This window comes from Calypte anna, chromosome Z (assembly GCF_003957555.1).
Source record: "Calypte anna isolate BGI_N300 chromosome Z, bCalAnn1_v1.p, whole genome shotgun sequence".
Taxonomy (NCBI): Eukaryota; Metazoa; Chordata; class Aves; order Apodiformes; family Trochilidae; genus Calypte; species Calypte anna.
The window spans coordinates 36909044-36934874 of NC_044274.1; the positions used below are offsets into that span (position 1 = coordinate 36909044).

Below are 25831 nucleotides of genomic sequence, written 5' to 3' on the forward strand. Positions count from 1 at the left end.
GGCAGTATTAACTATTATCTCTTTTTTTAAAAGGCAGCTTGATTTTTCAATCATCAGCAGTTGATGATTTTTCAAGATCTGAACTTCTCATGAAGATAAGCACTGCATGTCAGATGTTACTACTCACTCTCCCAGTTTGCAGAAGTTTAAGAAATTTCTTTCACATCAGTACTGACACAGGCACACAGATGTAAAGTCATAGAAAAAGTTATTTTAAGGAAATAAAATTGACTGGTTCATTCAAAATAAAAATTCACTCCCATTGTTGAAACAAATGAACTTGAATTAAACCCTAATAAATATATAATTATTGTATTAGGCTTTTGCCTGGTTACTTTTTCTCATGGTACTTAGGCAAGGGTACAAATATTAAGAAAGATGGCCCTGCCTTATGTTTCAGGGCCATACTGAAGTGCTCCTTGTTATTGCTGATGCAGAACAGTATGATGTAGAACATGAGGCAAATGAAAATCTGCATTACTCCGTGCCAGAGTTCAAAAGCTGCAAATCAGTGGCTTGAGCAACAGGACTGCAACAAAAGCTGGGGGTCAAACCCCAGGAGTTCTAGAACAAAGATATTACTTTAGTTCTATATTCTCACTTCCTAGGTCCTGAGAACAACCTAACTGAATTGGACTAGACGTCCCCTAGAGTCCCCTTTCAGCATGTCTCATTGTAGGGTCTGCAGTCACAGCAATAAGGAAGAGGGGCTGTACTGAATATTTCTTCTAGAGATGTTTCTAGGCTTGTTTTTAGATCTGAGACTTTCACTACCTTTGGGAATGTCAAACACACACTGACAGGCATGAAATCACGTTTTGCCCTGAAGCCTTTTTTCCACTTCCACTGCAGTACATCAGAAATAAAGGAAAAGCATAATTTGTATTCAAATTAACTTTATTAGCTCAAAACAGTTTACACTCAAAAATGAGATCTCATGGTACAGAATAACGTCCACATGCCAGGAGTCCTTGCTATGTGGTACAACCTGAAGGGTACCATTCTATCAGTTCATCATACTTCAAAACAAAAATCTACTGACAGCTGATGCAAACATGAAACAAGAATACTAAATAGCATGCAATACTTTAGAAGTTTACAAAGTCTACATTACTTTACAAAAAGCTCAAACTACACTGAGGCAGACAAAATTTATTTTTAATTTTTCAAGTCTGAAGAACAGCTCAAACATTTTAGAAACTTTTCAAATGCTGGCAACACTTTGGATTCCTCCTAGTATTTCAGAGCCAGATCCTACAGTATCAGTTCCAGAGTGGTTTACTGTCTGCAGTCTACTCTGGTGTCCTTGTGCTCCATCACTTGTCACTGCTGTTTCATTTGCTATAGGGATGTACTTCTCTGAGGAACGTTTTTTGCTTTTCTCACCAGAAGCACCACTAGATGTTCTGCTACCATTACTTTTAACATGCATGCTAGAATCAGGAAATGAATGCATACTGGTAACCGATTGCTTTCCTGAATTATTTCCATTTGCATGGTCCTTTTGTTTGACTCTCCTCTCACAGAATGTTGAAGTACTGTTTTGAGGCTCATCCTCTTGACTTTTGTTAATTGTCTGACCTTCATTTTCCTCCTGTGAGCCTGGCTGGTACAGTTGCCCAGCAGTCTGAGTTTCTTGTATTTCTCTAAAAGCAGAGAAGGCATTATCCCCAGTCATATGGGACTGAAATGCTCCAGGAAGAGAAACTTTGATGTCCTCAGCTCTGTTCTGAAATAAGAGATTCCAATAAAATTACAGGTGCAAAAAAAATCCAGTACTGCCACTGCCATATAATCACAACTGCGTAGCAAAGCAAAGTCTTTACTTATCATAAAAGAGATCCAGAAATAATAGGAATCACAACCTTTGCAATCTTTCAAAGCAAGAAAGTTTTGGAAGAACACTAGGGTAGTAGTTACACTACAGAAATGTGTTATACTGAAGCAGCCAAAGCCTAATAAAGTCTATCACTCGGAAATACCTGCAATTGATGATGTTTGCTCACTGTTCACAAAACCATGATCCCAGTAGTCAATCCCACAATACCAAGTTGTTACAAGAGTCTGAACTAACCAATCAGAAGGTAAGCGTAAGTAGTGTTAATTTTTGTAATTAACCTTTACCATGAGTATTTAAACTTTAAGATTAAGCCTCTAAGCTCAAACTTCTAAAGGCAGATGAATTAGAAAACCAAACTGTATAAACAAGCTAGTGACACAGTGCAGAAGAGTCCACCAGCTGAAAACACTGGCAATCCAAGCTGTTACAAATGTCAAAGCACCTGCAATAAGAAGTACTTTATCGCTGAATAATTTTAGCAGATTCAAACTGCAATTCTGGAAACTGTAGGAAAAAAAACCTAGCATATTTCACCATTTTGGTCTAGAAGCTCATAATGTTCTTGAGAAATCTGGAACATTTTAATAGAGGAAATATTTGGTATAAGAAACATAGTGGAACACAGAATGATTCTTGTCATGAATCCAAATTTGACAAGGTTGTAGGCTGCAATTTTTAATTGCCTTAAAAACTTAAGCTTGGTTGGTTTAGGTTCAGGGTTTTTTTAAAGGAAACTTTATTATCTCCCTTGAAAAGTCCAGAAGGTTTTCTATTTACTGACTTCAGACTAGAAACTAAATCATATGTTTCTTTAAAACATAACAAAATACTACAGTTTCTGTTACCAATAGCAATAGCTTTAAAAGCTTTCATTAATAATTATTATAATCTGTATAAAGATATAGAAAAATACTGCAATAACAACTTCATGGATCATTTGGTAATCATTACTTTCAGTCAGAGGAGGAAAACAGCAAAAAAGTACGTAACAGAGCATCAAGTACGTTGCCACTACCATTCCCTCTTTAGACTTACTTTGCTATTCTGCCTATGTTCTTGTCTTTCTTCTTCAAAAGACTTTTCTTTTAGCACATTAACAGGCTGGCTGATAGTAGAATTCATTTGTGGATGCCCCATAAGACCAAAATCTGACTGGTCTATCCCAGCTAATGCAGCAAGTTGTCCAAGCCTGTAAAATAATATTTAATGCAAAATGGCATGAAAAATTCTTACCCTGTGGAAGATGTAAACAGTCAAAACAAGAAGAACAAATATAATCTGTTTGAAGCTTTGAAGATAGCTTTGCTTTTCTTTTCTGAGAAACCTAAAATAGCTTAATAAAAATGGAAACAAGTAGTTAAAGCTATTTTCCTATATTTGCACAAGTTACCCTGAAGGTTCAAAACTGTCAGTCTTCACTGAGTGTTAGGAGGCTAAGAATGGTGTCCTCCCAGTCAGAATTGATCTCAGAGCAGATTCCCTGTTAGGCAGAAGATTAAAACTCTATCATTCATGAAAAAGATTGGTGAACATCCCCCAGACTAGAATAATCTCTAACTGTCCATGTCAACTCTGACATGCTTCGGAAATACAATCGTGTAGTTTCACCTGCCAGCATACAAAGTGGCCAAACCTCCCACGTGGCTGCTTTAAGCATCAACTGGAAGTGAGAAGTTGCAACCATCAGCCAACAGCAAAACATTAAACAGCAGCTCAGTGAGAACACCAGTCTTGGTGATTGGGATTTTGTGACTTCTGTAGGAGCATTTTGGAAACTCTGTAAAAGAGCAGATTTTTCCTTCCTCCAAAGTTTTAAATTTATTCTTAGGAGGTAATGGCAACTCTACCCATTGACCAGCACAAAATCAGAACACAGCCTCTGGGTGAATTTTAAGTTACATTTTTACAACTTGGAGGCAGAAGAAAGCAAGAGACAGGGATAAAATAAAACATTTTGTAGTCTTTTCTGAACATTCCAATTAGACTACTACATATCCTCATATCATCCCTTCATTCTTCTGCATGATATTGCAATGCCTGCCTGCATAAGTTTTACAAAACACATAAGTTGAAATTCTTTAACAATGGGAAGGTTGCACCACCCTCTTGAGAAACTGCAGGTATAGTGGTAGCACATTAAAATAAACTTAAATAAATTCTCTCAAAAATATTTCAAACAATAATAAACAATCCAGAATTTAAGTACAGAGTCCAGGTTCATCCACCTAGATTTCTGTAGTTCAATTTATAAAAGAGGACCCAAGGCAACAATACACTTTCTAAAGCCAGTCAGACTGTATATTGAGCCTTCCATGTCATGGGAATGCTAAAGAGTCAGAGCTGATCTAACAGACTTGGACATATGCTTTAACAGAAGCTTTCTTCTCGTTTGGAATACGCTTCTCGAAAGCCTTTCCCAAGAACAGATACATGAATTTGGATGGACAGTGCTTGGTTCATATTTTTCCCCCTGAGAAAGGATGAAACAGTAAGTACATAGTTTAATTTTTCTTTTTTCTTTGTAATTACAGTCCCAGATATCTGCAGGGAGAAGACAGCACACTTCACTGAGAGGGTAATTTTGGAAAAAGGTCTCAGCAGAAAGAGTAAGACTTCAGTGAAGAGACAACCTACCCAGCATCTTTAAGGAGGTCTAAAAAAGCATGAAACTTTCGGAAAGAGTTTTCAATGCTGCCTAGAACACCTTCATCTTCCAAGATCTGATTAGTTACTGACTGTGTATGAATAACCTCAGATAGGGAGGTATTTTGATTCTTTAATCTTGCATTTTCCATTTCCAGCTGAAGGAAAAAAAAATAGGAGAAAAAAGGTAATTTCTAAAATTTTCAATATAAAAAACAAAACCAACACAAAGAATTCAGTCCCACTTATTCAAGTCCATAGAACAGTATTACAAAGAGAAATACCCAAATTAACTGACATAATTTATATAGATCCTCTTAATTTATATAGATCTTCCTGCAGCAGAAGCATTCAGATCACTGTACAGAGTCTCTGTGCAGGTTTATTTGGCCACAGCTTCAGTCCACAATGAAACTGCTGAAGGTGACAGAAAACAGCTGACTCAGCACTGGCTTCAGTATGTGCTGAATGTTGCAGAACAAATGTAACAAAAAAAAACCAGCTTTCATATCATGTTAGTTTACGCGTATTATATGACATGCTAACCCCCAATAGTTTATTTTACTAATAAAAGTCTTCAGTGTAAGCGAATGCCTTCTGTATATTCATCACTCTGAACCAAGGGGAATGCATGCTACTGTATCTCTCTCTTGCACTTTGCATCCCAAAATTGAAAAGTGTCAAATGATTTGCTTTTTCTTTACATTGCACATCAATCAAACCAAGGACAAATTGAAAGTTGACTGTAGAATATAGAGTATTTTTATGAGAGAAGGACAAAATAAATTATACATCTTAATATGCATGGTTGCTGTTAAACTTGCAACAGAATTAGAAATTTTAGATATTATTGCTATTTAGCTTATCCCTTCTCCTGAGACAAAGTGCTAGGTCCAAGCAGTCTAGTAGGACAGAACCATTTGTTGCAGTGAGCATTTAGCCTAAAAAGCATTTAAATATTCAAACAACATATATCCAACAGAGCACAGTGGTGCACTTCGTATTACAGGAGAATGGGGAGGGGTCACCCAAGAGGACTACAATGAACCTTGTAGGCTGCAGAGTCCTTTGTGGGTATTTGCTCCCTGTTCTGTGGGGCACCACTTGCTACTCCGATCCAAAGGGTACCACCACTTTCATTCCACTCCATATCACATCTAAGAACCAAATCTGTTGGTTTGCACTGTCTTAAACAAAACTCCATTACAAGAAACTCTGCTTATTGATGCAAAAGGATCTTAAATTAGCAACGACGGACTAAAAAGAAACAGACCTCCCAATTCAGCTGCTGTTAATTTAACTTACAAGTTTGGTTCTCTCACAAAGCCAAACTGCACTTAGCAATTGCCAGCTATGGCAAACATGCTATGCAGAAAGCCACCTGACACTTTTTATTGTCTGCAGAAACAAAACTTGAAAATCAAAGGGATGGAAGAAGCCAAATTAAACATTTGTAACAAACTGCTTTTCACGCAAGTGATGATAAAGAAGGTGGGAGACCTCAAAGAGCCAGCCATCTGCTGCAAATTACAAACAGATTTAGTCACTTTCTCAATAAAAGCAAACATCAAGATGCCCTGGATCATAATTAATGCATGAAATGAATGAAACACATGGAAGCAGTAGTTTGTTCTGGAGTTCAAGGCTCTGGAATAGGATTAGGAGAACAAACACACATTAGTAAATGCTGATTTCATCACTGCTCTTAGGCTAGTAAATGACCCACGTGACTTTGAACCAAAATTCTGGTAACTACTACATTAGAGGTCACTGATAATTACTACTAATTAAGCTAGTGTATAGTTTGATTGGTGCCTTTTGTAAAAGTAAAGATGATTCAGTAATTAAGTATTATTACCTCTATTATCCGTTCCTCAGCCTTTACTCTAGCTCTTTGTTCTTCCTTCAGTTTTCCCATGCATTCTTCCAGCTCCAACTGTCATAACACAGATAAATTACCATGACATTTATTAAAAAAAAGTTAGCACAAAATACAATACTATACAAAAACTGTACCCAACTGGCAGTACAAGCAGTAACATACATCCTACAGAAATTAATGAGATCTGCCTATATAACTATAGGATACAAAAAATTAACACATGAAAGTGGAAACAAAAAATACCAAAGTATAAAAACTTCAGTAACTTATTAGCCATGTTTTTCTACTTGATTGCATTGCTGTCCTTATTTTTCAGAGTTACAGTACAATCTCTACTACCATGTAATTCACATACTATTAATGTGTAGTTACTCAGCTAACTATATTAAGGGTAAAGTTTACCATCTATATCAGTTACAATTTCAAAATCTGGGAGTTTCCTCAACTACATTCTTATCAGAGGCTATTCTGACACTTCAGATACCCTCTAGTGGAAATAAAGAATAACTATCAATTGTTGTTTTTCATTTAAGAATATATTAAGCTTTTTGTTACCCATAGGATTTTTTAAAAAATAAAACCACAACTAATACTGTTCCACTAAGCAGTATGCTTCAAGCCCCCTTTTGTGCAGAAGTATGGAGAGTTCTCACAGACATGCATGCTGAAGGGAAAGTCTGGTCATTTACTCACATGAAGCAATATTGGGGGATCTTTTCTGGCACAGCTCAAGGAGTTCCCACCTTTTATTGTGGGAATACTACTCCCACTCTGCAGTCCCATCAATGTTCTAGCACAGCTGGTTGTCCTACTTTATTGAAAGGCTGTGTCAAGGCCTGCTACAGTGAAATTTTCAACTAGATGAGTTCAAGTTAGCTCCTCACTCAAGTAGCTCTGCAGTAAGACTTGTTTAATGACAGTATATAAGCCAAATCAACATACATAAAATGAGTCCTCAACTTCCCTTCTCACCTTATCAGTCATAGACTTCTGTTGCTTATTGTTCTGGAATGCACCCAATCACATAAGCCACTGTGATTCATTAAGATAGCTGAAAACTAACCTGGATATCACAGAGTGGTTGAGGCTGGAAGAGACCTCTGTAGGTCACCTTGTCCAACCCTCTGCTCAAGCAGGGCCACCTACAACAGGCTCCCCAGGACCTTATCTAGATGGCTTTTCAATATCATCAAAAAGGGAGACTTCACAACTGCTCTGAGCTATCTGTGGAAGTGTTCAGTGACCTTCATGGACAAAGTGTTTCCCGATACCTCAAATATTTCCACTTGAGAACAATGACTCTTGTCCTATCACTGGCCACTACTGAGAAGAGCCTGGCTTCGTCCTCTTTGCACCCTCCCTTGAGGTATTGATATACATGGATAAGTTTCTCCCTGAGCCTTCATTTCTGCAGGCTGAACAGTCCCAACTCACTCAGCCTTTCTTCAGAAGAGAGACGCTCCAGACCCTCAGGAACGTGTGTGCCTCTTTATTGGACTCTCTGGCATGCCAATGTTTCTCTTGTAGTGAGGAGCCCAGAAATGGACACAGTACTCCAAGTGTGGCCTCACTGGTGTCAAATACAAGGGAAGGATTGACACCCTCAGCTTGGTGGTAACAAGCTTTCTCCTGAGGCAGTGCAGGATGGCATTCACTTTCTTTGCCACAAGGGCATATGGCTGGCCTGCATTCAGTTGGAGTGTCCACCATGACCCCCAGGGCCTTTTCTGCAACACTGCTTTCCAGATGCTGTGCCCTCAGCACACACTGGTATAAGGGGTTGTTCTTCCCCACTTTCAGGACTTTGCACTTCTTGTTGAACTACATGAGTTTTCTCCACATCAATAAGTTCAATTAACTTGCCTTATGGTCAGATAAACATGAAAAAAAGACATGAAAGAGAAAAAGACTCATACAAGAAATGGAAAACACTAAGGGATGGGGCAGGAAATAGAGCTTACAATTCAACAGTGACAAGCTATTAGTTCAGTTCTGCCACAATGTAAATTGTGCTTTGCATCAATATAATATGGGTAAGGCACAGAACCAAACAGTTCCAGACTGATTAAACAATGCTGTCAGAGAGGCAATCACAACCTAAACCAGTACTTTGATTTACAAATTCAGAAAATCATGAAAATCTGGACCTTTACAAGTACGGGAAAATTTAGCACAAGTTCTGAAGTAGGTTCTTAAAACTTGTAATTTTAACTCACAGGAAGCTCAAATTAATCACAAATTATCGTTTCCTTACAGCTGCTCTATATACTTGAACTATGGGTAACACAACATGGGGCAGTATGACAACCCTTCCCCAAAGAACAAAACACCATCTGCCTCTGCAATGTGGCCTGAAAGCAATCTGCCTCCCTCTCTAAGGATAAATACATCAAGTGTTTCCTGAAGGCACAGTTATTGCTCCAAAGAAGTTTTTGGTGCAATATGTATGCAATGTTGAATTCCATCATTCCAGACACAATGTTCTTTATGAGTGCTGAAGATGCTGCACAGCACAATGTTAACATATTGCACATTAACAGTAATATGAAATCACCTACAAAGAAACCTATAAAACCTTAAGTTCCAGCTACACATGAAAAACTTGATAATCTTCCTAAGCAAAAGCTTTAGAGAGAAAACAGGTGGGACTAAAGAGAACATATACATCAGCTGAAAAAAAGGGCACTTAGTTATTTATGCAGTATTTGTACAGTCCTTTTGCCTTCCACAGTAGAAATCTGAAACAAGTGAAGTTTCAATTGCACTTTCGCTATGTGAGACAACAATATTGTCTCAGTATTTATACACACAAACATTTCATTTACCTAGCACCTTGCTCTATGACAACCACCACCAAAACCAGACAGACTATAGGTCTTATTTTTAGCAGTATTCACATGAAGGCACTGCAGATTTTCCAAACAGAATTCAAATCCTTACTCTTCAGGAACAACCCAGTTTTCCTACCTGAGAGTGTTACTCTATAATAATGCTAGATTATCTCAGCTATGTTACTGAGTAATTGAAATACCCCCTTTGTTTTGCCTTCCTTTTCTAAGAACATTCTCTGTCAAGACATTTGCAACAGTAGTCAGTCTCATTACTGCCAGCTTTTGAACTGTCAAAGAAGTAGAGGGAATAAGAAAAAAAAAATGAAAAAAGTTTATTATCAAGCCCAATTATAAAAGGGAGTTTTAACACACTTCTACTTGGATGGGGTTTTTGAATTTTTTTTATATGGCATTTTAGCTCCTAGAAATAAAAAATAAATTACATTTATAAAGAAAATACTTGAATGAAAAAGGCAGTAACACTGGTAGCAGGACTGGAACAGAGAAATTATGCATACTGCAGTTGTATGTATTAAGTGAAATTCTTCCTTACTCTGGCCTGGATTTGACAATACGCTGAGAGTGTACATATGAATTTCTTAACTGTTCAGAGATTGGAAATCCATTGCTTATTTGAGACACATCTTTTGAAACAGAATCCTGTGAGACATAATGCAGGACAATTAAAAGTTACTCTGAAGTCCCACTCCCTGGCTGTCTATTAGCTTAACCACAATTTTCTGATTAAAATATGGTTTGAGTCATTTAATTTATGTTTATGGAGTTTAAGGCACAGAACATGCTTCTTACCTGTAATTGTTCATGCTTTGTTACGCTCATTTTATCTAATGATCTTGCTAAATCAGGATGTTGGAAAACATCATCTAAATCCTCAGTTTCAGATGTAGAAGCACTTTCTACAGTCACTTTCAGAGGAATACCTGTCTAATCACATAAAAAAAAAGAAAAATGCACCCATTCATGGCACTACACTGTGCAATAAAAATAAAACATCATGAAAAGCTTAATTCAAATGCAAGCACTTCCCTGAGTCCCTTATAATGCATATACATTGTCCCATTACACAATTTTGGGTTAAATTTGCATAAAGCAGTATTTTTAAAAAATCTTACATATGCACGTATTGTGAATTTGTGGCAAGAATTTAAGTCACAGAGGAGATGGAAAAAAGCTGTGAAGGATGAGAAAGAAAGCAAGGATATTTTTTTTCTACTGATGATATGTTTACTACAGAGTTTAACAGATGGATGCAAACATAAGTGTGTAGCCCAAAAGCAAAAGGAGGAAAGAGAGGAAGGGGCAAACAGAACCTTTCACAGAAAAATGTTAATTCTCCTTAGTGCCTCTGGAGTGATTGTGCCCATACTCAAACCCAGCTTTCTATGCTATAAAGAAACCAAAAGGTAGTGATACAGGAATGGGAAGCGTCAAAGAAGTTTCAACCAAATGCTGAAGTAAACTTATATCCTAACTTTTATACAGTAAGATTCTGGTTAGAACACTTTTCTTTCAGGCGTTCATCTGCTAAATGAACCACCACACAATGGAGTACCTGAATCTTCACTGGTAGCTCTTCAGTGCTGTCCATTGGTCCCCCTCTAAAGTTAGAAAAAAGCACTTTTGAGAAAAGGAGGTTTATAATGTCACCATTGCTACTTCCATTTCCAAACATGAGATTCTATAAAAGGTAAAACCTGAGAGTAAAAACAGCATCGGACAAGGTATTGGATCCCTTTAGCACTCATTACATTCTCACATACCTCTACTTAATGATGAATTAGAGCAACATTAATGGATGCTAACATTAATATCTTCAACAAGTGTCTAGTTAACTATTATGAATCGAAGCCAATGGGAGAATTTGATGCTCAGTATCTTGAAAAACAAGTTTAATATAAGTTTGAAACTTATAAGTTATGATAGAGCATAAATTAAGTTTTTTTTTAAATAAGAACAAGTGGAAAAAGTATCTAGGCATGTTAAACTGGATACCAAAACAGGTATACTACAAGCTTAGAAAACTAAATTGTGACAGCTTAAGTCTGATAAGCCATTAGTAACAAGAGAACAAACACACAGTGGGTTTGGTTGTGGGGATTTTTTTTTGCTACATTTTAGTATTCCTAAACTAGACCATCAAATTATATCCTTTTTCTGTATTTTAAAATCTTACTGGAATAGAATTTATATAACATCTTCAAAATCTGTATAAACAGAAAAAATTATGGGTGCAGCATAGATTTCTGTGTGCATCTTGAAAATATGTACTTTTAAAAACTAATCTGCTCTCCAATACATTTATCATGCACCTGTTATGCTTTAATAATTTCCCTTGTATTATGAAAACTCACCTGCATCTCTTTGCACGTTCAGCAGTCCGCCAAGGAAGGAAGCCTTTTGTGCCTGGTGGTAGTGGTTTTGGTGAGTAACTATCTTTCACAATCATATTTTTTTTCCCAGGACTTACAGACTTTTTAGACATTAATCCTGCATCGGACAGCATGAACAGGAGAAAAGAAGCATTAAAAAACTTTTGTTCTACTTCTCAAAACAAGAGGTGGAGAGATTATCTGGTTGCAATTATAAGCTGATATATCTGGCTGTTATATTAGGCTGCTCTAAGGAAGACACGCTGTTATTCAAAAAAGGAGGTAAAGTTCTGTAGATAAAGAGGCTTATTCACATTTATTAATCTCAGACACGTAGCTGCTGTCTCAAGTGGGAGCCTAAACAATCCACACAGACAGTAAGGCTATCATATGCCTCAACTTGCCCTCTAGTGGCTTCTTGAAGCCAATGCTGGTTCTCACATTCATCACTAGAAAAAGCCAGTAATATCTCCATTTAAAACAAAAAATGATGAAAAGCAATATTCCTAGTCCAAACTTTCATTTTTATTTAAATCATATACTATCACTCAACATAGATTCAGAATAAATACCCAGTGTGGATGATCACTCTACCCAGCTTCCTTGTAAGTCAGAAACTAACAAACCCAGAAAACTGCTCACCAAGTACTTCATACAGTTAAAACTTGTAAGAACTCAGGTTATTGTTTCTTTGAGATCAACCGAACAGCTAATTTTGTAACAGTGTAACAATGCAAACTATGGTAACAGGATTCCAAATTTTAGTTTGTTCTAAACATGTAAACAGAGTACTTCTCACTTATAATTAAATAAAAACAAATTATAAATTTCATTAAATAAAAACAAAACAATACAAAACAAAAACAAACAAACCAAACAAAATCACCCCAAAACCCCTAAATAATCATAACTATATTTAAGTCAGGCATTTTGTTCTTCTATCACACTGATCACCACAGCTTATTTGTACAAAGACTTCAATTTGATTTATTGCTTACCTCTCTCCTTCCTGATAACTAAAGCAAAGATAGAAGACAACCAAATGCATTACAGTGAAACTTTTAGCAACTTAATAAAAAAAAAATAATGTATCTCAGCTACCAATAATTAATTACAAATATTCAAGACACCTATGTTATTTTAAAACATACTATTTATAATAAGTTTACATGAAGTTAAAAAAAAAAAATCTTAAAACACTTCATACATAAGTGAAAAGTGCATGCTTGCTCTTTCTGGAAGAAAACACTGCTACAGAAATGTTACATCAGAAGATCCAAGAAACTGACTATAGCCAAGCTTTCTGGAAGTGAAAGCTTCTGGATATACTCAGAATAAATACATGCAATGCTTCCATACAATTAAGTCAGTATATCCTATCACTTTTCCAGTCAGATATCTAGCAGCACTAAAAAAATGAAAAAGTTTCCCACAGAAACCACTGACGGTAGAAGACATATAACTGAATAAAGAATTAACTGCTGGGTTTTTTTTTTCATGCAAGCATTCTGTCTAGACACAGAACATTTAGACACATTGCGTATTTTACAACTACAGCTCTTCAACATTAAAATACTATTTTGTAGATAAAAATCAGAGAAAATAAAGACACTATTACCAATACGAATAGTAGCTTTTCCTTTTCGACCACTTCCTAGGACAATAGTTCTTTTCTTTGGTCTAGTTTTGAAAGCATCCTTGGAAGATGGAGACATCAGCCACTTATACTGGAAATTTTTTTAAAGACAAAGTGTTTTAGTAATGATATTTAAAGAGATGCTCATTTAAGATTGGAGGAGATTTTATCAGATACATGGAAAACACTGCTAGTTACAGAAAACTTAAATAATAAACTATAAATTTGAGGAATAAGAAGAAGCCCACAAAGGTCCAATTCAAACAGTGTCAAGGGAAGCCTGACTGCTACAGTTTCAGAAACTGTTCCCTGAACACTGCTATAATATCCCATCCAATATTTTCCTTTCTCCTGTGTAAAACACATCTCCTTTTATAGTAAAAAAAATGGCATCAACCCTATAAAAAGGAAACTCTGGCTCTTGCTTTCATTCTCAGAATGCTGGCTTGCTAGGAATGACTGGCTTAGAGCAAAGCTCTCCAGAGTAATAAAAACTTCCCTAATATGATTTTGTATTACCAATAAAGTTAACATTTTTAAAAAACAAGTTTCATTTTCACTGCCTGTAATGAAAATTAGCCCTTCTCAATAAAACAAAATGCAATGGCAATTATAAAGAAAATTCCAAACACATACACACCTCTGAATCAGCACTCTTTCCATTCATAAGAACTCTTTCAATAATGTTTCTCATCATAATGTGATCTAGAATGAATAAAGACAGCTTATTGCAAAGTTCCTGTATGAGACAAGCATTTATGCAACAAATACATCATTGAGTAAGCATGCTGTACACGTTACCCACCCTGCTCTCTTTCCCCGTCTTAAGTGTTTACCATAATACTGTTATAGGGCTTTTCCTTAAAAAGTTAATTTTTCCCGCAGTTACTGAAAAATAGAAAACTCAAAAAACACAGAGGACAAAGCAGATACAGGTACATACCAATTAAAGGGTTTTTTCTTACGTCAAGTATGACTAGCGTTGTATTAGTTTGAAGAGCATCTAACAATGACTTTGCTCCTTCATTGGATATTCCACACTGCTGCAAATCAAGTGCTAAAATGTTGGAGGCAAAAAAAAAACAAACAACTCAGTGGCATAACCTGTAGTCAGTATCTAATACAATTAATGCATACATGCTGAAAACCTCAATTTCATGGAATATGAAGCACAAGAAAAGAGGACATAGAATCACAGAATGGTCTGGGTTGGATGCCGCTTAAAGATCATGTAATTCCAAACTCTAGATCATGTTGCCTCAAGGCTCATCCAACCTGGCCTTGAATGCTTCCAGGAAGGAGGCATCCACGACTTCCCTGGGCAACCTATGCCAGTGTCTCACCACCCTCACACTAAACAACTTCGTTCCAACTTCTAACCTAAACCTACCCTCTTCCAGCTTAAAGCCATTCCCCCTTGTCCAGTTGCTACACACCCTTGTAAAAGTCATCCCCACTTTCATGTAGGCCCCCTGCAGGTACCAGAAGGTTTCTATAAAGTCTCTCTCTGCGGCCTTCTCTTTTTCAGGATGAACAAACCCAACTTTCTCAGCCTGTCTTCAGAGGAGAAGTGCTCCAGACCTCTAATGAAATCTGTGGCCCTCCTCTGGCTTGCTCCAGGAGCTCCGTGTCCATTATGCTGGGGACTCCAGAACTGGACACAGTACTTCAGGATGTGGTCTCACAAGAGCAGAGCAGAGGGAGAATCACTTCCCTTTACCTGTTTGCCAACTTTCTTTTGATGCAGCCTCGAATATGGCTGGCTTTCTTTTTTTTCACATTGCTGGCTCATGTTGAGCTTCTCATCAATGAACATCCCTAAGTCCTCCTCAGGCCTGTTGTCAATCCATTCTCCAGCCAGCCTGTACTGTGCTTGAGGTTGCCCTGACCCAGGTGCAGGACCTTGTACTTGCAATTGTTAAACTTCATGGGGCCACTTCTCAAGTTGTCAAGCAGTTAATTCCACTTTCCATGTCCCTAACAAACATGCACTTGTCCCAAAATCGATGACTGGTCAGCAGAGTGATCTCATCAAGTCCTGTGGACTTCTGCAGCTTCAGGTTCTTTAGATTATCTCAATCCTGCACTTCTCCAGTGGGTGTGGCTTCCTTCAGTGCTTCTACAAGTTCATTGCTTGCACACATGAGCAAGTTACATGGTTGCCATGAAATAATACCAACACAACATTTATTGCATATTTTGCATGAACTATCACAGAACAGCTGAGGTTGGAAGGATCTCTAAAGGTCATCTTGCTGAATGCTCCTGCTCAAGCAAGCTCATTTAAAGCCATTTGTCCTTTACCATGTCCAGAGAGCTCTTGAAGACCTCAAAAGAGAAAGACTGCAACCACTTTGGGCAACACGTGCCACTGTTTGGTCACCCTCGTAGTGAAGTTTCTCAACATTCAGGAGACTCCTGTATCTCAGTCTGTGATCACCTCCTCTTGCCCTGTCACCAAGCACCACTGGAAAGAGCCTGGCTTCATTTTCTTTACACCTTCCTTTCAGGTATTTTCATACTTTTTCAGAGATCCACACTGAGCCTTCTCTTCTCTGACAGCCAGATAGGACCACCTCTCTCAGCTCTCCCTGAAAGGAGAGGTGCTCTGGTAACTTCATCATTTTAGTGATGCTTTACTGAATTCTCTCCAGTAGCTCCAGCTCTCTCCTGTACAGAAGGGGCCAGATCTGTCCTCACCAGTGCTGAGTGGAGGGGAAGAATCACCTCCCTCAACCTGCTTGCATGTCTCTCCATAATGCAGACCAGGGTACCATTAACCCTCTTTGCCACAAAGGCACTTTCCTGACTCACAGTCAGTTTGTTGCTTATAAGAAGATGCAGGACCTTCTCTGCAAAGCTGCTTTCCAGCCACACAGCCCCCAGCATGTTCTGGTACACAGGGTTATTCCTGTCCAGTTGGAAGACTTGGAAATTTGTTGACCTTCATGAGGTTCCCATTATCCCAGTTCTTCAGCTTGTTGAGGTCCCTCTGGATGTCAGCACATCACACCTTCCCAGGGAACAGAGTAATGCTGACTGGCCTCTAGTTCCTTGAGTCCTTCCTTCCAGCATTCTTAAAGGTATAAATGACATTTGCCACCCTTTAGACCTCCCAACGATCCCTCAGAGCCTACTGACAGAGGCCTCACAATGACATTCACCAGCTCCCTTATCACTTCTGGATGCATCTCAACAGGGGCTGTGGACTTCTGTATGTCCAGTTTGCTTAATTATTCTCTAACCTGGTGCTTTTCTATTACAATGTATGTTATCGGTACACCTGGCTCGAACTATAAAATAATTTCAACAGGTAAATATTTGACTTCATGACTTACACCATCACCCTTAGTAATTTTGTACAGATATCCTATAGAACAAATTACTTCTCAAAAAAAAAGAGAACAATACCATATGACACAATAGACTATTTAAAAGAGGAAGAGAAATTTCTTTTGAAAAAAAGAATAATCTTAGTGGTTCTTAAACAGAAGTAATATCTCTGTTTAACATTAGAAGCTACTTTGCTTAGCATGAGTAGGTGGATCTGATGAAGTCTTAGGCCACGAGCTGTAGATTTTCACCTATATGTGCTTTGGTCAAGGATAGAATCACTTTTCTCCCCAGCAGCTGGTACAGTGCTATGTTGGATTTATTATGAGAATAACATTGATAATTGATGTTTTAGTTGTTGCTAAGTGGTGTTTATCTTAAGCTTTTCAGTTTCCCATGTTCTGCCAGCAAGCAGGTGCACAAGTGCAAACCAGAACACTATAAGCAAACAACCACGAGCAGAAGCTGTAATTTATGAAACAATAATAGTTAATGGCCAGCCTGGAGACAGAGAAATATCCAACAAGGCAGAAGAACCCCAGACCAGGAATCACCATTAAACTAAAAAGGTGCAAGAAGAGTGTGTGAGGGGCAAGTGCATAAATCCTCAAGGCATAATGGCCCAGGGATTTCTTTGTTTATGGCAACTCTCTGGAGGCACCCAGCACAAGCTGCTTTTTCCAGCTGTACAATGTAAATAATTTTAATTTTTTTAATTCTATGTCCAAGACTCTGCTCCAGAAAACCTAGGGTGGAGCAGGCAGAAAGAGAAAACATTCCAGAGCATGTGTGTGTGAGGAGCCAAAACAGGCACTTGTGGCTTGCTGGAGCCACAGACTCCATTGCTGCGAATGGAGTCTTGTTTGAGCATTTTAAGTCTCAAGTGGTGTGTGTGTGACACCTTCAATGGCATGTGAATGCTCAGACAGCGGCTTCTCCCTTAAAAACTTTTTCCTGTGTACATAGTGAGCTACTCTTCTGTCTACATTTGCTGTAACTGTCCATTTTAAGTTTTCTGCCTGCCCCTACTACATATTAAGAGTCAGTATTTCATAATACCTTTCAGCCAAAGGTCCTCTCCTAGACAGTCTGCAAAGGCACTTGCTCCTCTATCTCCAACAAGCATGTTGCAGTTTAAAGTAATCCGCCTCAGGCCGGTCATATCATCAAGGTCAGGTCTCCTGTAACGCAGGCTTTCAGCCCAAGCTTCACCATGCCTTTTCATTGCCTGGTGCTTTGCAAACAAAGAAGCTGTTACTAAGTGCAAAGCAGAGCTATTACTGATGACAAGATCACCACAAGTTATCTTTGTAACTGATGTTTAATGGCTAACATAAAAACCACAGTTACATTGGTTAAAGAAATACAAGTAATTTTAAAACGTTACAGTTAAGCTAGTTTGTTCTGATCACCCAATTTGCAATGCAAATTAATAAGTATGGCTAGAAAATATCTTACTACCTTCTTCTGGTAGACAGATGCTTTCAATGCATCTTGAATAGGAAATACATACTAGGAAATCACCTGCTTTCATACAAACCAATGTTAACATAAACCAGCATATTGTATTAGCACAACCTTATTGAGATATGCTAAAGACATTTTTTTAAAATTTGTGACAATTAAATAAATGCTCCTCAGAACAGCTGTCAGGTATTTGCAGTCCTAATCCTCATTTAAAGAAAATGTATCAGTCTGAACCCTAACTTATTTTTACTAATAAAGACCATATTTAAATCCTGCACCAGCAAACTAAGCTACTTTTGGCATACTAAGGCACAAATTTCAGAAGGATTATTCACATACTTAACTTCAGTATTCACATACATTATCCAAAGAGCTTTGATGGGTTTAGAGCTTGAACACAAAAGAAAAAAACCAAACATTTTAAGTTTTTGTGAACATGTGGTTCCAAGAAGGGTGATTACATTACCTTTAGTACATTTGCTATATGTTCTGCTCCTCTCCATGTGAGGCTACATCCTGTGAAGTTTACACATCTGATAGTAGTTGAATTCTTTATACTCTGACAGATTGCTGAAGGAAACAGAAGTATGCATGTTAGCTACACATAGCACAGCTAGATTATGCACTTTTTCATTGCCATATTAAGAAGCTGAATCAACTTTAACGGGCAAAAAAAGCCTTGACAAAGAACAAGTGTTGAAATGCAGTGTTTATTTTAAATGCTTTTGAACTATTCTCATATATTTCTGACAGTAGTGTTTAGCAAAGGCTATCTGAACAAGCTAGAGCAGATTTTATTTCAGTTCACTTGTGTAAACATGAACAAATCCAGACAGTTAACCTCAAATATTATGACTGTTGTCCTGAATAAAAGTATAATCTTAATTTTAAAGTAGTATGGCTATTTACTAACATCAAATGATGACCTTCAGGTCTTTAAATGTAAATTGTTACTTCATGCACTCTTGACAAACTTGTAACACGAATGGAAATACTGAGAAGCTTAAAGGACAACAGAAAAAGATAAAAGTAAATTTTTACTTCTACTTACTTTCCAATCCTCCATCTCCAATTGGACAGTGCGCTAAAGAGACGCTCTCTAGAGATGAAGTTGTGGCCAAACCCTTTGGAATAAAAACAATGTTTGTCAACTGGCTTGAAAAACAAAAACAGGGAGAAGATCAAGTCACCCTAACATCTCAGAAGTTTTTGCATTCACTTAGAAGATACTCAAGGGGATCTGGAGGAAGGTGAAAACAAGTGAACCTTGCAGCTCAGTTTAAGCTGGTTAATTTCTTTACCTCAGGAAGAGCTGTAGCCTATTGGCAATGAGAAGCAACCTCCTTTCCTAGAAGCCACTCACAAGCAAACATGAGAGTGTTCTAATAACAGATTTTGAACATCTGTTTTTATGTCCTTGGCGTCCCACAACTCTCCTTCTGTCATGTACATGCCCAGTAGTTTCAATCACAAGCAAAAGTTATGCCCACATGGCAAAGATATTGCTAAGAACTTTCTAATAAGCCTCGATGAATCAGGGCATGGGAATGTTATGTCTTTTTGACAGGTCCAGCAAGATCAGGTTATACTAAATGTCTGGCAGAATAATTCATACAACAGGAAACACAGGGGTACCTTAGAAGAGGAACATCCTTGCCTGTAACAAATACTTATAAAATTTAGTCAACACTTCTCTATGCTCTAAGCGTATTTTCTATGTATTTGTATACTAGTATATTCTCACCTTTGTTAAAAGTATTAGATCTCTCTCCCTCAGAAGCAAACCCTGCAGTTCTAAATTTTTTAGTACATCTGATATACTGAGACAGCCTCTGACAGCTTTGCATAGTTGGCCAGTCAAGTCTTTTGATCGAATTGCTGGAATTCTCCTTCTAAAGTAAGTTTTATATCTTTCAACACCTAGTAAACAACAAAAATTACACATCAGTAAAATCCAGTCCCTGTTGACTGAAAAGCAATCAAACACACCTTGCTTTTTTGCTGCTTTCCTTAAATACAAATAATTCTTTCGGAAGTACAATTCCTTCCCTTGTAATATTGAATTACACAAAAGTTTTACTCAACAAATTATAAGTCATACATCAACATACTTGTCTTTCATAGCCATCATTACAAACCTGACTCTCCAAGACCCTGATTATGAAAACTTCTTATTCCAATAGAAGTCAGAGTCTTATTATGCCTGATGGCACTCAGAAGTGGCACCCAATCAGCAGCTTTGATGCGATCTACAACTACATCAAGAGCACCCTGAGTCGAGTTAACCTTCACAGCTTTCAGTGGGACAGAGCCTTGAAGAGCACAAAGGTGATCATAATGTGAGTAGAAATCCAGCATGCATTGTCTTCTTATTCTGACTGATTCGATCATTTCTTTTACGTGATATTTGCCTAAAATAAAAGAGGGGACAGGGGGGAAAATATAAGCTTTTTCCAATGTGTCACTGATTTTGCAACACAATCTGAATTAAACATGCAAACACAAAGCATGAATGCCTACGTAGATTGCACAGCATTTTCCTTTTCGTGGTGTGTCAGCTAAACACTGACGTCTTGCAATGCTCACTACCAAATACACTACAACAATACTACTGAAAACAGTTGAAAGAGTGAACAAAAACAAAACCAAAAAAATCTCACATTTTTATTCATCCACACAAACTAGTATACCCTAAACACAAAAAGCCTAATGTTCAAGCATTAAGTGCTGTAAAGCTCTTGTTTTCCTCTTAAACTTTGTGTAATGTCAGAGTGTGTAGACTCACAAAAGCTTTGGACACTCCCTGACCCACCAGAATAGGACCCAAACAACTACTTTATAGAGAAGTATTTGTCAGCTTCTCTGCTATGCCAATCAAAACATGTACTGTCTTAAATATTTTTGCTATTGCATACCTTACATTCTTATCCCAGTACATTTAGGAAAACACTAGTCAGGCATAAGCTTTTGTTACACTGTAGTACTCACACAGCAAAAAAGTACTAACTCCTAAGGAGAATCTCTAAATATTGCTGTGGCACATCTATTAAGACTAATTCCATGGTCTCAGTAGGAGTATTAGTCAGTGTATTAGAGGATAGGTCTATTTATTTTTTTTAAATAAATACTCAAGATGGCATTATCCCACATAAGACATCACATACTGTTCACACCGCTAACTTTTTTTCATATTGTTAAAGACCAGAAAGCTTCAGCCAACCTTCTGAAACACTCTGTATGTCAACACGGGACAAGAATTATTGGATATCATATGAAGACAGTAATTTGTAAGAATGTAGTTCAGAAAAAAAGTGTTTGGATGACTGAAACTGCAATAATAGGAATAGAAACTAGAGTAGTAGTTCCTCTGTTCCCTTTATATTATTTCACTTTAGCTCTCATTTACAAAGGACAACACTGTGACCACAGGAAATTACTAAATTATAATCCAACACCTCTACTAAATTATAATCCAACACCTCAGCTTCAAAAAGTCACCATCAAACAGTAAAGGTGACAATGAGCAACATATTAGCCTTTTGTCTCCGAAGCTTAAACACCCTTCTTCCCTGGCAGCTTTCACTGCACAACCTGAACACCACACCTCTAACTGAAGCAAAGAAAGGTGTTTCTGGCCCTAGCACTTAAATTTAGCTCATGTGCAGGGAGAAGGAAAAAGGGCCAAAATAATTCGACTCACAGTAATAAAATTTAAAAACTATGTGAACTGGAACTTTTCTGCATGGAAGTTAATGCATCTGACAACAACCCCAAAATAACTTGACTGGCTCTGAGAATGTCCACAGAAGAAAATTATTTACTCTTTCAGTACAGAAGGAAGACATCAGATGACACTATCTGGTGGCAAAGAAAAAAAAATTTAAAAAAACATGTAGCAGAACCGAGAAGTCCAGTTCTGTGGTAAGAGTTTTTAGGAAGCTGTAAGTTTATAGCGAGTCAATGAACAGCAAGACAAATTTAGGGAGGGAGGCAGGAATACCCATGACCACAGTAACAGCGACTATGCCCTACATCAGAGGCACACAGAGGAACCCTCACAGCATCCTTACTAAGGCTCAGCTTCAACATTTTCAACATCATGGCCGGGTGGTTGGCTGGGGCTAAACTTTTTTTTTACCCACTGGACCCCTGCATGTTATGTATGTAACACAGCAGATACACAAGCCCGGTTATAACCGGGGTAAAACAGTTTATGTTTCACTACTCAACGTTGCCAAGCCGCTCAGCCAATTCCCTCAGCGCTGCGCTGCACCCCGCTAGCCCGGCCTGAACTGGGGACGCCGCCGGTCGCCATCACCCACGGGGATGAGAAAAAGGCTCGAAGAGGGAGAAGCGGGGGAGAGAGGGAGGAAGGACATCAACAACCTTTCCCTCCCGCCCCCTGCGCACCCCGCTCCCCGCCCGGAAGGGGCCTCAGTCGTCCCTTGCAGACTCCCAGTCGGCCCCCTGCCCGCTCCGCCATCGCGGCACAAACACGACGGCGCGGGAGCTGCACAAACACGACTGCCAACCGCCTCCCCCTCGCCCCAGCACCGCTGCACCGCGCCTCCAGCCTCGGTCCACCTCCCCCCTCACCACCACCTCCTCCCGAATCCGCCGCCACCAGCCGCCTCTGGAGCCGCCCGACTCCGCGCCGAGCCGAGCCGAGCCGAACCGATCCGAACCGAACTTCCCGGGGCTTCCAACCGCCGCCGGCCCTCCCGCCGCCACGTGGCGCGCCAGCCTGACACTCCGAGTGGCTGACACTCCAGTTGGCTGACACTCCGATTGGCTGGCACTCCGATTGGCTGGCACTCCGATTGGCTGACACTCCGATTGGCTGACACTCCGATTGGCTGACACTCCGATTGGCTGACACTCCGATTGGCTGACACCCCTGCAACCTCCTGCCTGACTACATTCAAAATGGCCGCGCCGACCCGCCAGTCGCGGAGTAGGGGGTTGTGTCCTGCATCCCCATAATCACCGCCCCTCACCGCCATAAGCTCCGCACCACTATGGGCGGCTGCGCGCTGGTGGGTCCTAGCGAGAGGTCGGTCCTGTTGTAGGCGCCCTGTTGGTCGGCTCCTGCGGAGCTACGCCGCGCCGTACTTCCCGCCTTCCCTCAAGGTGGGTGGGTCCCTGGCTGTCTCCTGCCCGCTTGTCCCCAGTGCGGTTACCACAGGTATAATACCTTTGTTTTTTTCTCAGCCCCAGCTGAGCGCGGGGTGTCTTCAGAGCCAGGCAGGAGGGATCGAACAACAGCAGAGGTTTTAGGCGGAAACTGAACCGCTAAGCGGAAATTACATCCTGCCTTTCCTAAAAAAATAATAATAATAATTAAAAAATCTTGGAAAGCAGTGCTGGAAGAAAGCAAACACGCTGTCCTTCAGCGAAGAGTACACATCAGGAGCTGTATAGATCCTGAAACATTTTGAATTACATGAGTAGCTGTACTCAGCTGGCCTCACCACTCCGTGGGAGAGTAAACAAATTGCCTTGCACAGCTACACCTCTCATTAGTTTGCTAGGTTAGCTTACACAGACATGTTGGAAAATACCTATGAGACCAAATCCAACCTTCAGCCGAACATAGTCAGCCAATTAAACCATGACCTCAAGTGCTCTGTCTGCACATTTTTTGTAAAACCTCCAGGCATGGTGATTGCAACACTTTCCTGGGCATCTGTTCAATGGCTGACCACTCTCCTTATAGAATTTTTTCTTAAATACCCAAACAGAACCTCCCCTGGCACAACCTGAGTCCTGAGTGGCACAACCTTTATCTTGTCCTGTCACCAGTTACATGGGAGAAGAGACCAGTTCCCACCTCAGTAAAACCCACTGTCACATAATCGTATAGAGCAAAAAGGTCTCCCCTCAGTCTTCTCTTCCCTATACTAAACAATCCCATTTCCCTCAGCCACTCCTTAGGAAACATCTGCTTCAAGCCCTTCACCAGCCTGGTTGCCCTCTGGACATGCTTAAGTAATTCCATCTCCTTCTTATACTGAGGGGCACAAAAACTGAGTATTAGAGGCACTCCCCTCTTGACCAGAACTGTTGATAAAAGATGGAGAATGGTTTGCCAAGCTTATCCACAAATTCCCTCAGTATTCTCAGGTGGATTCCATCCAACTCCATAGACTTGTGAGTGTCCAGGTGCTGTAACAGGTCATTAATGGCTTCCTCCTAGATTGTGGAAAGTTTATTCTCCTCTCTATCCCCATCTTCCATCTCAGGAGGCTGAATACCCTCAGCGTAACTGGTATGACTATTAAAGACTGAGGCAAAGAAGTCAGTAAGTACGTCAGCTTTTTCCTCAGCCTGGTGGTAATGTTCCCCCCACCACATTCAATAAGAGATGGAGATTTTCCTTTAATATCTCTTTTGCTGTTAATGTATCTATAAAAACATTTTTCATTGTCTCTTATGAATTTTTTCTCTGCATGAACTAACAAGATCCCTGTACTCAGGGATGCCTGCCCCTTCTTCCAAAGATGGTTACCTCTCCTGGTTTTCCTGAGTCCCAGAAAAAGCTTCCTGTTAGCCGGGCTGGTCACATTCTCTGCCCTTTTGTCTTACAGTGCATGGGGACTGCATCTTGCGTCTTTAATACTTCATTCTTTAACAATGTCCTGCCTTCCGAGGCCCCTATTCTGGACTTTTATTCAGATCAAAGAGTTCTCACTAACATTCTGAGAAGAGTATTACAAGGTGTGCCATTTTAGGCAAAATGACTGAAATGTAGCCCATGTGCTGACCCTAGAATCAGCAGCTCACCCATGGGCAGAAATACCACCTACTTATGAAAATGGTTACTGTAAACTGATGACTAAGAGACACTTGGTTTTCTAGAAAGTTATGCTTCTAGTCTGTAATATTAGACACTGCCTTTAACTAACATCAGAAGCAACGGAAGTAGCCTGAGTGCTATAATCAAGTGTGCCAGAACAAGAATTATTTCAGTAAGTCTGAGGTCACCATCGAAAAAAGTTGTTTCACTGTGACATCTTGTGAATCAAATATAGAAGATAAAAGCCACAGGTTCCTAACCAGCCAAAAGGAAATAGCAGTTTTTCATTTCTTGACTGTATGAAAAAGTATTTCTGGTGCTTGTCAGAGGCTAAATTCAAGCAAAATGAAATTTAAGTATTCTCAAGAATCTTTTAAAGATTTGCTATTTGTGCTACTTAGTTAAATAACTTTTTAACAGGTAGGAACTAATTAAAATGAACTCAAAATTTTTGCTCTGGCTAATATGTCCATAATCACCTTTGTTCTTATATATATATATTTATTTTATTTTATTTTTTTTTTCTGGACAGTCTGTTCACTCAGTTAAGATTTTGCTCTTGTATAGAGTGACATATATAAAACATGATTTATATGATGTTTCAGAAGTATTAGCTTGGAATTCGGTGCATTTTAATATGTGAAACATAGAAAGCATCTTTCAAATTTCCAGGAGGGACAGACCTTGTGCTTGCAGATATTATATATTGGAGGTTCTCTGACATTTTGTTGTCAATGTCAATGTCGACTGTAGAGACTGTGATTTTAGATTAATTTTGAATCACAGCAGTACCACCGCTGCCCTGTAAATGAAGCAATAAGATTACCTGTGTGAAGCTGATTAGTCATATGTTGTTCACTGAGAATAAGCCTGAAATAAAAGAAATATGAAGAGTGATTAGACTTATATAACTTGTTATTTTTTGGCATGTTGAAAGTTCACAACAAAGTTGTAGTTAAAAAGGATTTTGTCTTGTCAGTAGATAGAGATCTCCAAAGCTGAAATTCATAATA

General features: G+C 38.9%; 1 protein-coding gene across 1 annotated transcript; it reads right to left on the reverse strand.

The window, feature by feature from the left end:
* Positions 1 to 913: 913 nt before the first annotated feature.
* Positions 914 to 22754, reverse strand: CEP78 (centrosomal protein 78). Its single transcript, XM_030467250.1, has 16 exons — positions 22619 to 22754; positions 20161 to 20433; positions 19767 to 19942; positions 19074 to 19146; positions 18489 to 18592; positions 17615 to 17789; positions 14166 to 14279; positions 13863 to 13927; positions 13205 to 13313; positions 11569 to 11704; positions 10770 to 10815; positions 10007 to 10141; positions 6342 to 6419; positions 4475 to 4641; positions 2876 to 3029; positions 914 to 1729 (listed from the first exon to the last, which is right to left on the reverse strand). The coding sequence occupies exons 2-16, from the start codon at positions 20411 to 20413 to the stop codon at positions 1205 to 1207; spliced, it is 2310 nt and encodes a 769-aa protein (XP_030323110.1). The 5' UTR covers positions 20414 to 20433; positions 22619 to 22754; the 3' UTR covers positions 914 to 1204.
* Between the last annotated feature and the right edge of the window lie 3077 nt (positions 22755 to 25831).

Bases quoted from the DNA above. Each gene is read 5' to 3' on its own strand.
- CEP78 (XM_030467250.1), bottom strand. From the start codon at position 20,413: ATGATCGAATCAGTCAGAATAAGAAGACAATGCATGCTGGATTTCTAC. The intron at 6,420-10,006 runs GTAAGAAGCATG...GTGTTATGACAG, and splicing joins CAAAGCATGAACAATTACAG to TTGGAGCTGGAAGAATGCAT. The intron at 4,642-6,341 runs GTAATAATACTT...TTTTTCCTTCAG, and splicing joins CTGAGGAACGGATAATAGAG to CTGGAAATGGAAAATGCAAG.